Raw genomic sequence first — 15760 nt, forward strand, 5'->3', positions numbered from 1 at the left:
CCCTACATGTTACTCCTCTTGTGTACTGGGAGAAAGGGCTCACAACTGTGAGCTTGTGAACAGATGTGGTTGGCTTGTATACATCGTGGTACTGGGCTTCCTTTCTTCATTTCCTTGGTACAAGACTTCATTTCTCTTCTGTAAGAAAAGACTTCACCACTACATTGTGCTCCTTCCCTGGTGATCATGGGAGCAGGCAAAGTCCTATTAGAGCCATTGTCTTAGCAAGGGCACCCATTTTGGTTCACCTCCGTCAGTACTTTCCCCAGCAGTAGAACCCCACAGCATGAAATAACTTTCTACGGTCCTTAGTCGTGGATAGAAAGCTGGCATGAGTTTTCAGCTTGAGAGCCTCACGCTTCCTGCTGCCTCTGAAAGTAATTTCAGCATTGCAGCTACCCAATAGTTCTGTTCAGCCATTCTTGTATGAGTGAACAGACATTTGTACACTCATGTATGTTTGTGTGAATACCTGTACCTCCCTTTGTTTTAAAAGTGAATCTGGGGACAGGACCCTCAAATGCACGGTAGGGATAAGGAGGGCACGGCTGTACCTGTGTCCATAACTCCATCACTACCTGTGTGCACTGTACACTTGGACAAATGTTCAACCAAGTATCGCAACAGAACTCTGGTTTCTGGTCCTATCCTTGTGGAATATATTCTTTGGGTAGTTATTTATCCTTTTTCTAGTCTACTTCTTGCTATGGTTTTCATCTTTATGTCATGCCAGTGCTTATTAGTTGCTGTTTCTGTCTAAACTTGTAACTCAACGGGGTTGTTCAGAATTACATAAATCGTTCACTGTATGAAAAGACACAACATACTGTGGTTAATTCTGGTTCTAATAACTTACCTCTAACAGCTGAATTTCTTAAGCGGCTGCTAGGTTTGTTTTATGTAGTTTTGTAAATATTTACAAAAAATATTTGTAAACCCCTTGAAGAACTTTTGTTGGAAAGTGGTATACAAGTAGTAGTATTACCTTAAAGGCAAGAGCCATTATCTTTAACCTCTACCAGATAACACCATCATGACACTCACATGCAAGTAACATGTTTTCCAACAGTTGTGGTTGTGAAAAGGCTGCAAGGTGTGGTGATGGGAAAATCACTGTGAGACCCTTCTTGAACTGCTTTATCATGAACATTGCTGCACAAGAAGCAAGCACAATTTTAGAGTAATCCACAGAATTAGGTTCAGTGGAGCTCGCTATAGGGGTTGACTACCAAACATGGTCTTGTGATAAGGGAGGAGCTGAGAAAAATGGCTAGGGGGCAGTGTTCCCGCTAAGGCATGTATGTGTGCTCACCCATTTTTTGATGTTTGCTCAATTTTAGATCCCGCTCAGGTTGAATCAAGAAAGCCCCGCTCTCAGTTCACATGCATACACACACACACTCTGCCTTGATACTGCCGCCCAGAACAAAACTCATCCCCCCCCCCACATGGATGTGCGCATGTGTGTCTGTCTCAACTTGGACTTATCCCATTATACTATCTACGATGCAAGGGGTAAATCAGTATGTGTGTAACCTCTCCAAATTGCTTAAGACAAACACCTTGACAGCATTAAATGTAAGAGCCTGAACACATGGAGAGAGTGTTTTATTCTAGGCATGGAGTCCTCCATTATACAGAAATAGTTTATTTCAGCCAATAAACAAGAGTTGACAGGTCACAGACGTCATCACAGTAGTACTACCAGCACTCCAAAGATTCACCCACAATTCGGGGGCAACAGAAAAACCCAACAGCATACAGCAGAGACCTGGCTCACTGCTGGGTTTGGTTATATTTTGTTGGGTGCACATGTGTACATATATATCATCTTCCTACTCAAGTATTTGCTAAAGTCAACATTGGAAGCATTAAAGGCTTAAAATGTCTGGACACCATATAGATTTCAGCTCTTTATATATATTTATAGATATTTATATAACAGTAAAGATATGTTTCTCATTACTACAATATAACTTTTTAAAATTCCTCTTAAAGCAACTGGGAAGGGGGAAAACCAGTTTCACTAGAGTCACGTCTGATATGTGCAAGCCACAAGCTACAACAGAACAAAGCTGTGTGTTTTAAGATGTGCGTTGGACCATTCCAGGACAGAACAGCTAAGAGGCAGATAAAGGATGGATCTCAAGAGGGAGGAAGGCTACATGTCAAATGGTGGTTTTGGACTCTCCGGGCGAGAGGGACTAGCTTTGCCAGGGCGGCTGGAATTTAAAGAAAGACAAAAAACACAAAAGGAAACAAAGAGAAGAGGGGATGGGAAAGGGACAAAAATGCAAAACAAGAGTTAAAAATGTGGAAAGGAACTTGACATCAGAACTCGCCATAAAGAGGCTCTTCAACAGAAATCAAACATACTAGGTTAAAAAGAACTTAAATAGTTAAGTGGAGATGACCTGAAGACTCACAAGGAGGGTGGCTTGAAGAGGGGCAGTTTGTCACAGGTCTCTTGAACTGTTTTTGCATTGACCCTTTGCCATGGGCATGAAGAAGCCAGGTAAGAGGGGGGTCAACAGTTACAGTGGTACATACACACACCCCCAGCCACAATACATTGAACTGTCATCAGCATGCAAGAAGTAAAGACTATTAGAATCACCAGAATATCCAAAACACTGAATGAAGAGTGTTATTTGTATGTGTGTGTGTGTGTGTATAGCTGAAGCAAAGGTAGTTGCAGGAAAACATTTACGCAGCAAACTCTCCAGGAAATATGAGCTAGTCCGGTTTGGTGGAGAGGAAGAATAGCCTTTTGCTCTCTCCTGGTCTGTGGAAAGTCAGTTGCAAGTGGCAATGCCAACTGGCACAAGCCGGCCCCTCTCTCCCAACATCTCCTTGCTATTCTGGAGAACTGACCGCAATTGTGTTGGTTCCTTTGTGTGGCGGAGACCGTGGAAGACTCCTCTGGCTAGAAGCCCGGCTTGCTCAATATTCCCTCCCGACTGGGTGATGGCTTGCCTCTTACCTGGAGAGGAGTTGACGCCACTGTTCCCCCAAGTTAGCACTTTGCATCAAACCCACATACCAGGCGTATTACCTTGGTTACCAAGAAGGATCCATTTTGTTATCGTATCCATTCGTTCGTTTCCTCACCCAGAGTTGGGGGTGGGGGTGGGGAGCGGGTTTCTCTCTCTCATCGTAACAACAGTGGAAACAATAGCTACGTCGCTACAGATTAGCACTAGACACTACAGCTAGCCGTCGATGCAGGTGGGACACCGTGCGCAGGCCAGACCGGGTGGGCTGAGCAACGGGTGGGTGTGGCGGCCATTTTGGTGCACCGCGATGCTCCTGCGGCCCGACCCCTCCGCAGAGCTCATGTCCTTCAAGGTCCCCAAGCTGCTGAAGTAGGACTACTCTACACTCACAAAGCAATACAGGACGCACAAGAGAAGACCAAGATGCGCTCAATACCTAACGAGCATTTTGTAACACATGGGAAGGGGTGGAGGAGGGGAGTGGTGGTGCCTGTGAGGAGTGGGTTACGGGGTGGGGGGGGAGAGGTTGGATGGTTGGGGCGGGAAAGCCCCAGGCACGGTGCTGGTTGCCAGCTGTCTACAGGCCTCGGGCTATAAATCTAAGAGGGTCGGTTCAGCTGGTCGGATTATGGTGGGTCGCGTAGGTGAAGCAGGGCCCTTCCGGCTGTGGGAGCAGAGAAAAAGAAGACGAGAAGAGAACACACACACGGAGGTTAGCATGGCGGCCAGTCACAATCGGGCATGCTTCTCCACGCCATCCGGGCCAGCACCGTGGCAGGACCATCGAAAGCAAAATGAATGGACAGCAAGGTGGTAACGGGATGGATTGGCTATTGATTAATCCATGTTTTGCAGAGAGGAAAGCTCTGGGTCAGAGCTATTCAGTGTTCTGGCTTAGCAAGGGATAAGGCTGGTGGCTCTCTGGGGCAGCGATCCCAACACCAGTATCAGAATGATGGTGCTGGTACCTGGATGAGGGTGGAGAAGCATGGAGCACAACAACCATGATGCTAGTGTCCCAAGCAAGTGAGGAGCAATGTTACATACAATGAGTGCTGTCCTCTCTGGGAGGGGCTGTTTCAGAAGTTGCCGGCTACTCTGGAGTAGGCACACCCTGCCCTCCCCGGAAATTGGGTGTGGATTTGCGAATCTGGCACTATTCCTCTTCCCTAAGTAGGACTGGGCTTTTCGTCCCCTCAAATGGGGGCTCTCAAATTTAGTGACAACAAGCCTCCACCAGCTCCGACTCCAACTTGGAAAAGGCGACTTCACACCATAAAACTGGCAGGATGTGAAGCTTGTTTTCCACCCCGTCGGCCCGGGCTGAATGCGCTGTTGAGTGCTTGCTTCAGCACAAGGACAACTTGTGGCTTGGCTCACACTTTCTTCACTGCAACGGCTTTGGTGTGTAGCCATGAGCAAAGCTTAGCTTGTGCTCCCTTCCAGACTAGAATGCTTTTGGTGTTACGGTATGAGTGTGGCTATTTGTTACAGTTTTGGTGCAGCCACCTTTTGTTGTCAGAAAGACTATGCATTAATTAGAAAGCGAGCCCTTTAGGGACCGAGAAATGAGCTGTCATTTCTGGACCGTTTCTTGTGATCTGCCTGGAGACAGCCCCAAGCTGAAGGAAATAAATAAAGCTGCCATGTGGATAGGTGGCTTGAACAGTAATTAGTCCCTTTCTAGGCCTAACCTGGCAGTTAGTGAGGAGAGCTGGTCTTGTGGTAGCAAGCATGACTTGTCCCCTTAGCTAAGCAGGGTCCACCCTGGCTTGCATTTGAGTGGGAGACTAGAAGTGTGAGGACTGTAAGAGATTCCCCTTCAGGGATGGAGCTGCTCTGGGAAGAGCATCTAGGTTTCAAGTTCCCTCCCTGGCAGGATCTCCAAGATAGGGCAGAGAGAGGCTCCTGCCTGCAACCTTGGAGAAGCTGCTGCCAGTCTGTGAAGACAATACTGAGCTAGATGGTCAAGAGTCTGACTCAGTATATGGCAGCTTCCTATGTTCTCCAACGTAGGTCCCTAGATGTTGTTGGCCTACAATGCCCATCATCCCCTGCTGCAACAGCCAAAGCAGGGAGACAGGAGACCCACGTTTGAGAACCCTTCGCCTACCTTAAGACTGGCTGATCTGTGGGTTTCCAAAAGGCATTTCTGTGGTGAAATCGCACCAATTCTGTGTTGAGTGTGTGACAGTCACTACACCCATGTCAACCATTGGGAACATATTGGAGCAGAAGCAGTCTTCCTTAAGCAACTGTCTTCCTGCCCCAGCCCAACATTCCTGTGGCTTGCTTGCTTGCTTGCTTGCTTTCTTTCTTTCTTTCTTTCTTTCTTTCTTTCTTTCTTTCCCCTTATCTCTCCCCTAAAGTTCCACACATCTACATATGTGGAGGACAGTCACACATGCCAACCTGCACACAGAAAGCAAGCCACTTCCTACATGGGAGTTGGCAGGAGTTTGGTCACTGGTGAAGCTGCCATAAGGGAGCAAGTGTTCGCCCCTTTCCAAGGGGCCCATCTCCAGCTATTTCCTACGAATTCTTCCTTTCCCCAAAGCATACAAGTGTCAGAGAAATCAGCTGGTTCTGGTCCTGCCTTGCCATTCTTCAAAGGTGACAGCTGTGAGGGAGGTGGTGACTGTTAGAGGGGAGTGAGACCAACCCAACTGGAAGGGTCAGTTTGCAGCCCTCTTAACTTGTAAGCAAGCATGTGGACTGCCCCTCCTTGCCTAGGCTAGCGCAAAACGGGGAAGCGATTCGTGCTGATTGCCCTTGGTGCTCTTTTCCTCCCAGGCTCTGGCAGGCAGTGTTTCCTAACAGCGAGTCCCAGAAGGAAGGATGGGTGACAGCCAAGCCTCCTCAAAAAGACCTCCAAAGCGGGGCCTTCCTTCAAGGAGCGAAGCCTCCTATCCAACCAAGCTACTGGCTGGCAACCTCTGGGCAAGGGGTCTTCCTTGACGAGGCCTGGCTGAAAGCAGGAGGGAGGCGATGCCTTGGAAGCGAGACGCGGACTGCAATGGGTCACTGTGTCCCAGCCCCCAGAGCTGCAACATGCATCTCGTACACACCATCACCACATGGTAGGGGCCAGCTACAAGCTCACTGAGGGCGACACAGACAGATGCTGAGGAGCAACAACCTCCACCAGATTACCACTGCCCCCCCCCGCCATTCTCCATTTTGCGTGGCCAACACCATTTACTTTGCCAGATGTCCCTACCTCTGGCCCTTACACTTCTCCAGACAAGGGCTTACCCGTAATTTCCCATTTATGCACATAAATATTAACAACGTTACAGCTGGTTCACACAACCATTCAAATCTAGGTTTTAATGTGGGTTCCTGATATTAGCATGGTTGTGTGAACTCATGCCAAGATCCTTTATGGCATGAGATGAATGAGAGTCTTGCCTTGGTGTGGATTCACACAACCACACTAATGTTTATAATCCACAATAAATCTAGATTCGAATGATTGTGTGAAGCAGTTCGCTATCTATTCCACTTTGCTTCCATTCTAAAACACATTCCCTTCTCTCTCTTTCTCTCTTTGAAGGTCTCTCCCCACCACCCCCAACTCCCTCTTGGGTAAAAAGCCATTCATAATATTGATTTGTATTAAGCACAGATCTGAAGCACGGATCTGTTATCTTGCGCAGCATTTTGAGGGTCACAACCCAAATAATAAATGTTTATAATCCTCCGTAATAAAATCGCAGAAATCCTCTCTATCCCCTTCCTTTCTCCTCTCTTGCAATGCCCTTTAAAAATGAATAACTTGAAAATGTTGCCCATCATGGGAACATAATATTTATGCCACTCTAGAAAGAAGTATGCAAATATCCTTTATGTTTATTATCCTGATCATAGGACTTCTCTTTCGTAATTGCAGAATCAGCTATCTGCACAGAATACACACAGCCCTGTTGTCACTGTTCCGCCATCTCTAATGTTGCTGCACCCCTTCTCATGATCTTGTCTGTACTTAACTTAAAAGCCAAATGAGACCAATGCTTGCCAGGTGCCATGGGCCACCTTGGCTTCTTTGGAGTTCAACCAATACCCTGTTGCCAGGAAGTTCAGGAAGAGAGAAAAGGAGAGAGGCAGAGAAGGCAGGACAGAGCTGGGGAAGGCTCTCTCCTTGCAGGGGAGGAGAAGGAAAGTGGATGCAAGGGACCAGAAGGCGGACAACAAATTTACAGCAGGAAGTTAACCTGAAAGGCGCAAGGAGGGAAGTTCATCTCCCAGAGTGTTTTTTGCAGGTTCCAAGACCAAAGTTCTTAGGGAGCCATTCGCATACAGAAGACCAGACTCAACAGGAAGCACAACAAAATGAGGCTATCTTTGGGACCTTGCTCCGATTTGGGGCCTCGGGGCAGAGCTCCACATGATCTTGGGAAATGCATGTTCCCAAGCATCTGTCTGTTGAGGTCATGAGAATGCAGGGCAGGGGCTGGCTGCAGAGGGGAGCTGGCAAGCAGAAGTGGTGCTGAGGCCCTGGACTCTGGAAACAGAATAGGCCAAGAACAGCCCAAGGGGCATTTCCAGGGGAAATCCATGTGGTGGAGGGGGGAGTCTTGGGTACCCCCCTCCCACCTGCTGGTTCTCCCCTGCAACAGCACCCCTCCCTCAGCATAAGGAGACAAACTCAGGTGGCAGGCAACATGTAAAGTGCCAGAAATGTCGTTCTGCTAGGCTCACAGAGGGCCACTCCCAATCCTTGTTTATTTCCCACTTTCTCAGGCATCCCGAACAGCCCCAACAAGAGATGGGACTCTCTGCACCACCAATGGGCTCCCCAGTGATGTTTTCTTTGAGGAACCTTTGGACCTTCCAAAGGACCTCAGGTAGGAGGGCTAGAAGTCCCGGGTCCTTGGCAATCCACTGGCAGTAGGGTGGGCTGGATGGACCCATCCCTTTTCTTTTTAAGAAAAGCCCTACGGGATTAGGCCAAAGGCCTATCTAGTCCAGTATCCTGTCTCATGCAGTAGCCAACCAGGTGAAATCTGCAAGGGGAAGAAAAAGGGCAACCAACCACCCCTTTCATTCCACGCAACTGGTGTTAAATATACAGCAATTCAATACAGCAAGTCAATTTCGACTCCTGGCACCCACAGAGCCCTGTGGTGTTCTTTGGTAGAATACAGGAGGGGTTGACCATTGCCTTTCCCTGCGCAGTATGAGATGATGCCTTTCAGCATCTCCCTGTATTGCTGCTGCCCGATATAGTACCAGCAGGGATTCGAACCAGTAACCTTCTGCTTGTTAGTCAAGCATTTCCCCACTGTGCCATTAGATAGCCTTACCCTCCATTAATTTGCCTAATCTCCTTTGAAAACTGTCCAGCTTGGTAGCCACCAGCACATCCGGTGGCAGCCAATTCCATAGTTTAACCACATACTGTTTAAAGAAGTCTTTCCTTTTGTCGGTCCTGAATCTCCCAGCACTTAGCTTCAATGGATGACCCCAGGTTCTAATATTATGAGAGGGAGAAAAAGCTCCCTTCTATCCACTCGATCCACACCTTGCAGGATACTTCTGTCATATCCCCCCTTACCAGTCATCTTTCTAAACTATACAGGCCCAAGCACTGCAGTCTTTTCTCATAGGGGAGTTGCTACAACCAAGGGAATCAGCCAGGACTAAATGATCCCTTGGTGTGATCCAAAAGGGCCCCCTCTTATGGCCTGACTCAGTAGAAGGTAGCTTCCTACATCTATGGGAGCAGAATGGGGTGGAAAAGACCATTAACAAGGTCAAGCTTCCCAGCAGTGGTGGTCATGGCGCTCTCTCTCTCTCTCTCTCTCTCTCTCTCTCTCTCTCTCTCATATATGCATCCACCACCCAGTTCCACAGGTTCTGCAGTTGGCACTTTTTCACAAAAATCAAATGGCTGTCCTTGTTGAATTCAACGAATCCAAAGTCAACCAACAGCAGGCCGAGATTTGCCACATTTTGATTAGGACACTCAAGCAAGAGTCTGTGGGACTTGGTTCTGAGGACAAGGAGATAGAGAGATAGATATGGTGTGGTTCAGAACTATCTAGGAGAGGCAAGTGGCAGAATAGAGGAGGGGGAGGGAAGAGTGGGGACACCAACACTGATCCATGCATCACCGGAGTTGGGGGGGGGCAGGGGTGAGTGTGCGTGAAGAACGTACCGTGGCTGCCAGTCCTCAGGGGTCACTGATAGTGATTCTGAAAGACAACATGAGAGCGACATGGCTGTTCAGACAAGTTGAGCCAAGAGGCCACACAGACTGGTCTGGGAAATGATACACACGCACACACACAGATGATGCCTGTGAACCCGTGATGTGACTTGTGCTTGCACCCAATTACATTCATAAACATGCACACAGGCAGAACAAAACCAGGCAGAAATTTACAACTGCAGCCACACACAGATGCACCTAGGCATCCTTACACACAAGGGCCTGGAATAACTCCTGTGTGTGCTCACACAGGTATGCCTGCTGACTTGCAGCACAACTGTGCTGCAGGATGCACTCTCACCTGAACAGACAAAGCTACACGTGCATTCAAGTGTCTGATAGATGTGCCAAGGTACTCAAATGCCAGGCAACAGAGCACGCCTGGGTGGAGGCCTGCCCACTCTGTCACCTGGAAGCACATGGAGACAGGCATGCTAAGGGAAATGTCACACAAAGGGACACTGTAAGGCTGTGTACAGAGGTGGATTATCCTACTGCAGAGGGAGTTCTCTCTGCCTCACCTCACTCCTCTACTGACCCACATACCTGGGTAAAATCTCCAAGGCAGATTTCCCCCCCTCTCTTGCAATGTTTTGGGCTTGGCCTCCCTCCCTCCCTACTTAAAACAAAAAACATGTCTGTGTTTCTCTTGGAAGTTTTTCATACTTTTAGTTTGCCCCTTCTCTGGAATGGAGGCGTGAGTTCACATATCGGCCAAATTTACCCCAAAGTCCCTGCAAGCTATCAGGGAGCACTTCACACACAATTTGGGTTTTTCATTGCACGTTAGAGTGTAGCCCGATTTATATCCGGAGTAAAGAAATCCACTTTTTGCATTGGTGGGGGGGGGGCGCAACTTCGAACTCGCAGTAAAGCCTTGCAGTAAACCCGCTGTAAAGCCTGCTGTCTGGGAAAGCTCCTGGCGTTAGTTATTCACTTAAATATTTGGCCTTTAAAAAACCAACAGCAATAGTTTGTTTTAACATGAAACCCTTTTCTGAACCTTGAAGAGCAGCTGCCAGTCAGAGCCTCAATCCTGAGCTAAATGGACCAAGGGCCTGTCTCAGCATATGGCAGCTTCCTAAGGGCTTTGGTTTTGTTTTAATGAGAGCTGAGAAGCAATGGTTATTCCTTGCATTAGAAATGAGTGCAATATCATGATATCTCTAAAGCTATCAGTATTGGTTACTATGGGACAGTGCTGTCCTCCTTATCATACACCCAGTTCTCTATTAATGAGGGTCTCTGTGCAGTGCCCCTATAAAGCCGCACGCACACAAGGCAGTGTGTATGGATTATACTCTTGTGCTCAGGCTCACACACAGAGATTCAAGGCATACAAAAGTTTGACACATTACACACACACACACATTCCTCTCATAGGCTCATGTGCTTCCTTTCAGACCCAGGCCTCATTCAGTATTCTCCACCCAGAGTGGGAAAGCCAGATTTATTTATTGTTTATTTTTTAAAGAAAGGAAACCAAAGAAAACGAACAGTAACAATGAAGATGATTGCGTGTTCACTTGTGGCCAGAGGACTCCAGCCCCACTGCCAAGTGTGAACTGTCTTATTCTATATACAAGAGACGGCAGAAGGAAAGCAGAGATGCTATCTGAGAACATGAATAAATGGAGAGGGCTCCTCTTCGGGGCAGAGGGTGTGAACCCCTGCGGAATGGGGGAACTGAGATGTTGGGGGGACGGGGAGAGAGAGAGAGAGAGAAAACGTTTCCTTGCACTCCTTGAAGCTATTCAGAACTGGGATACTGAGCTGTTAACATAGATCAGAATGTAGTCCACTAAAGCAGGAGTTCTCAAAGTTGGGTCCCCAGATGCTGTTGGACTACAACTCCCATCATCCCCAGCCACAAAGGCCTTTGGGAGTTGTCACCCAACAACTTCCAGGGATGCAAGGTAGGGAATGCCCACACTAAAGGTCAGAGGCGTGATCTGACTGGACTCAATGGCCACATGACTTATAGGGTTCGCTCCCCCTCAGCCCCATGAACTGCAAGATCCTGGCGAATCACAGCAATTCCAGAGACTGCTAGATTCAATGTCAGATTAGCCAGCAAACCCGTTTCTGAGCAGCCATGGAAATGACCTCCTCTTTCTGGGCCTGAGGGTACATCTACACAGCAGCTTCTGACAACGCTAAGCCAAAAGCATGGGGCATTTTTACGGAAGAAACTGGTGTGTGTTTTTGTGGAATACCTGCTGTTTGTATGTACAAAAGTCCAGTGGCGTGGGGCTGCATATCTGGACTATAGAAGCCAGCTGTGCAGTATGGGTACTGTAGGTGGGTGTGTATGTGCACGCACACACGCAGCCCTCTTTGCTGCTGTGTAGGTGTACCCTGAGAAAAAATAATCTGGGACTCAATCCCCAAACACATTTTAACATGGATCTCAAGTGGACATTAAGGAACAATGTGAGCTTGAATGGGGAGAAAAGGGGCTGTTGTGTGGGAGGTGGGGCAGAGAAGGAAAAGGAGCAAAACCCTGTTCATTTCAGCCTGCATGGAATATCCTGCCAGTATATAGAATATATCATCTGTGTGAATAGAGGAATGGAACAGAGCGCATGAAAGGAGGAACGCAAAGAGAGAGAGAGAGAGAGAGAGAGAGAGAGAGAGAGAGAAATGTGTCGGGAACAAGGGAAAGAGCTGCACACTGAAACCCAAACGGAAGAGCAGCAGAAGCCAAAGCAAATGACAACCCAACAGAAAAAGAGGGAAGAGAGCAATGGGCGGTGGTGAGTGGGGAAACAAGACTAGGCGACGCATTTCAGCAGCAACACATGCCGACAAGCACAGACGCCGACAGAAGGGTGGCTGTGACCCAGGAGCAGAGAGGCGCCCGCTTGAAAGTCCTGCGCATCAGGAAGGAAGGCCGTGGAAGCGCCAGGTGGAAGCACTGCAGGGCGGCGGCGCCGTCTGCACACCCAGGAGTGGAGGGCTAAAGCAGAAACGGAGACACGTGGCCCGCATCCTCTTCAGGCTTGTCCACTCCTGCTCCGACTGCACACGCCCAGGGTGGGTCTGCCTGGCCAAGAGCGGTGCTCAGACAGCACAGGTCATCATCGGCATCCAGTGACCAGCCTCCCAAGGAGCCAGTCTCTGGCTGGCTTGTGCTGCGTTTGTTCCTGCAATGCTCCCCTGTGTTAACAAAACAGCTCCATACAAACAGAAAACCAGCAAGCCAAGGGAAGGCTGGGATGGTTCTGCCAAGCTGTCTTTTGTAGGGAGTGGTTTTGTTTTGTTTTGTTTAAATGTGGGGCAGCGTTTCTAAAGTGGCACAATCCCTCCCACCTCTTCATTCTCCCGCATGCAGAGACTCAATACAGAGCAAATACTTAGACATCCTTATACCCAAGACGGATAGCAGATCCAGGCCTTTCTCAGACAAGGCTGCTTCTAATAAGGCTGCTTCAAGGCTGAGTAACTTCCGACTCAGGCTAAATTGTCCTGAGAAACCCAAGTCCTATGAGTGAAGCTCCGTGTATCCATTATTTTGGTCAGTGTTCCCCCAAGCACCTCTGGGTGAGCTCTGCCAATGTGCAAGGAATGACGAGGAGGCGTGAAGATCTCCTTTGGGCGCTGTGAGGCTGAGATTTCACTCCGGACTTACCTCAAATTTCATCACTTTACATATGCCCACACACTTGCTGAAGATAAGCTAGAGCAATGCCGTTTACCTTCCCAATGTGCCCTAGTGCTCAGAGCTGAGAACAGGAACATTTTCAACTTGTTCTACAGCTCATTTCTTTGCTCTGAAACACAGTGCCAAATTATTGCAGACAGAACATAGTGGGCTCACTGAAGTATATCTGCTAGTATAACCACCACAGATGTATTTACAACACTTCTGGTTATATCTTCAGATTGTTATCCAGTTTTGCCACTTTTCAAAGAAGTTCTGTCAATTCACAGTTCAGACTCAGGATTCAGGATGTGAAGAATCAAAACTATTTAGTCCTAGGACATTATGAAGACGTCTAGATTTCCTCCTTGGCTGTGTACTTTTAAAAGTCTGTTTTAACCTTGTTATGAGGAGAGCAGGTCTTGTGGTAACAAGCATGACTTGTCCCCTTAGCTAAGCAGGGTCTGCCCTGGTTGCATATGAATGGGAGACTAGAAGCGTGAGCACTGGAAAATATTCCCCTCAGGGGATGGAGCCACTCCGGGAAGAGCAAAAGGTTTCAAGTTCCCTCCCTGGCTTCTCCAAGATAGGGCTGGGAGTGACTCCTGCCTGCAACCTTTGAAAAGCCGCTGCCAGTCTGTGAAGACAATACTGAGCTAGATAGATCGATGGCCTGACTCAGTATATGGCAGCTTCCTATTGATCTAAGTCAAGGAAGACTTGACTGATTTTCATTTTTATGTTATCATCTTGGAGCAGTGACACTCTAAAAAGGCGCTCCTGTGTCTAGAATACTGAACCCCAAACTGATAACAGAGGCATAATATTTCTCAGATTTAAAACTGGAGGCACACTTCAGTATTATATCTCCAGTGGTTTGTGTCTGAACTTCTGACTGCTCAAGAGCATTAAACATGGGGGTTGCAAGGGTTACTATCCAAAGGCCTTATACTCAGCACTAACAAAGTCCCAACATTTCACTTTTCAGATTTAAGGTAAGAGCATGGCTGGGACATTTTGCTAATTAAGATGTTGCTGTCTAGGGTCCAGCCAGTATTCCCTCTAAAAGGTCCTGAGCTGGCTCCTTTAGCAGGAAAGAGCACTGAAACAAAATCTTTATTGACAGTCTGTTGCAGGAGATTCTTAAGTTCAGCTACTCAAAATAAATAAAGTATTTATGGCCAGGTTTCCACACATCTGAATTTAAATATCAATTCTGGATAGGCACTGGCTCTTAAAACAACCAGCCTTCTCACATTTAAAATGTAACAATAACTGCTTCTAAAAGCACTATTATTTGAATTGAAGAACAAAGAATGTTTACATACATGTGATCCAATCCTATCCCTACACATAAGCAAGTCTCACTGTATCTGGTAGGCGTGACTTTCCTCATACTTAAGAGTAACTCCCATTGGATTTGGTATGACCTACTGCTTGGTAGGCAGGGGATGTGAATTCAGAGGACTTCTCACCAAGTTAAAGTGCACAGGCTCAGGTCACATGACACATGGCAAACTCTTTTCAGCAGACTTCTCCTGAATTTTGAGTTCAAACTGTGAGATCAGGTTTCCAAATGTTGAATACCAGGCGTTGGCTAAATGTTCTTATTCTAATGAGAAGAGAGTCCTGCCCTGATTGGAGCAGTAGGGTGTTGTGTCTAAGCGGCATTTGAGCGTGAAGCTTTGTCATGGGGTGTTGAGCATACAAAGGGTGGCAAAGCTCTTCTTCCAAATCCAGAAAGTGGCTCTACCCTCCGAGCCAAAGAGTCCATGTGCAGATGGAGTGGTGGCTACAAGAGACTCAGACAAGGACTTCTTCTGCTCTGAGACCATACAGAAGAAGAGAACCAAAGACCCCCCATGCCAAAGCTCTCCAGCCTTGCTTCTTCCCATGGCATGAGTATCACTGTCACATCTTGCCCCTGTCCTTTCCAAAGAGACCTTTCAACATAACCAGTCTGGACTTCCATCGATAGGGGCCTCCCAAGACCCCTTTCCCCCCAGCTCCACCAAGGAACAAAAGGAGCCCTTGTATTTCAAAACAGTCTTCCAAGGAAAACCACCAGGATTCAAGGAAATCCTTTAAGACAAGTGCCCACACAACAGCAGCGGCACTCTCAAGCACTCCGGTACCAAAAAGGAAGGATATCACAGTGCGCACCTAGCCACTGTCATGTCCTTCCTTTCTCTAATTCAGAAGTCGCTCCTACTAAGCTCGGTCAGTCTTCCTCCCTAGGAAGTGTGTTAGAATGGCAACCCTCGTGTCACGGATGCCCAAAGCCTGATCCCCCTTTCATCCGCTGCATGAGCACACTTACCTGGGGACACCAGGAGGTGCCCGGTTGGGCCGAGATGGAACCTGAGGGGGAGGCCCAAAAGGATCGGGGGAGGCCCCTGGCCTAGAGGGCACAGGGGGCGCACCACCCAGTGTGGGACCACCAGCAGGCGGAGGTCCAGGAGCTGGGCCTCGAGATCCAGGCCTCGCTGGCGGGACTGCTGGAGCTCTCCTCTGCGGTGTGGGGCTGGACGTGGGAGACCTACCAAACACAGAGAAGCTTCACTTCAGTGGCAGGCGGAGATGGGGTTGCTTTCTAAATCCTGCAATTTATTCCCAAGAAGCTTTCAGGCTAGAGGTCTAATCGTTTTCAAGAGAGTCGAGCCTGGCCTGAGAGTGACAGCCATTCCTAGGGTGTATACACATATTTCTTTTGTCTCCCTGGCTGCCTCCTTTGCAGTACATGAGCCAGAGGAAGGGGAATAAAAAGTGGCAGGTATGTCCTTTAAAGATTATTCTATAGGGAGAGTACAACAATTTGTTAATTGTTATCCTGACCCTAATTCTCTTCTCTGTGCAAAAATGACTGCAATTTTACCGTTTGGGGGTAGGGATAAAGAAGGGGTGATA

General features: G+C 48.0%; 1 protein-coding gene across 13 annotated transcripts in view; it reads right to left on the minus strand.

Annotated features, from left to right (window-relative positions):
- Positions 1 to 1591: 1591 nt before the first annotated feature.
- DNM1 (dynamin 1) overlaps positions 1592 to 15760 on the minus strand; it is a 155848-nt gene continuing 141679 nt past the window's right edge. For 5 of the 13 annotated variants that reach the window (XR_008312799.1, XM_053282411.1, XM_053282409.1 and 2 more), the window contains 2 exons: positions 15174 to 15392; positions 1592 to 3660 (listed from right to left, as the gene is read on the minus strand). Coding sequence is in view for 9 of the 13 variants with exons in the window: in XM_053282411.1 (XP_053138386.1) it covers positions 3588 to 3660; positions 15174 to 15392 (292 nt within the window). In the remaining 4 variants the exon portion in view is untranslated. Of the gene's footprint in view, positions 3661 to 9156; positions 9194 to 15169; positions 15393 to 15760 lie in introns of those variants that run through there. The other 8 variants (XR_008312798.1, XM_053282417.1, XM_053282415.1 and 5 more) reach the window with 4 other exon arrangements.

Source organism: Hemicordylus capensis, chromosome 17, assembly GCF_027244095.1.
Source record: "Hemicordylus capensis ecotype Gifberg chromosome 17, rHemCap1.1.pri, whole genome shotgun sequence".
Classification (NCBI taxonomy): Eukaryota; Metazoa; Chordata; class Lepidosauria; order Squamata; family Cordylidae; genus Hemicordylus; species Hemicordylus capensis.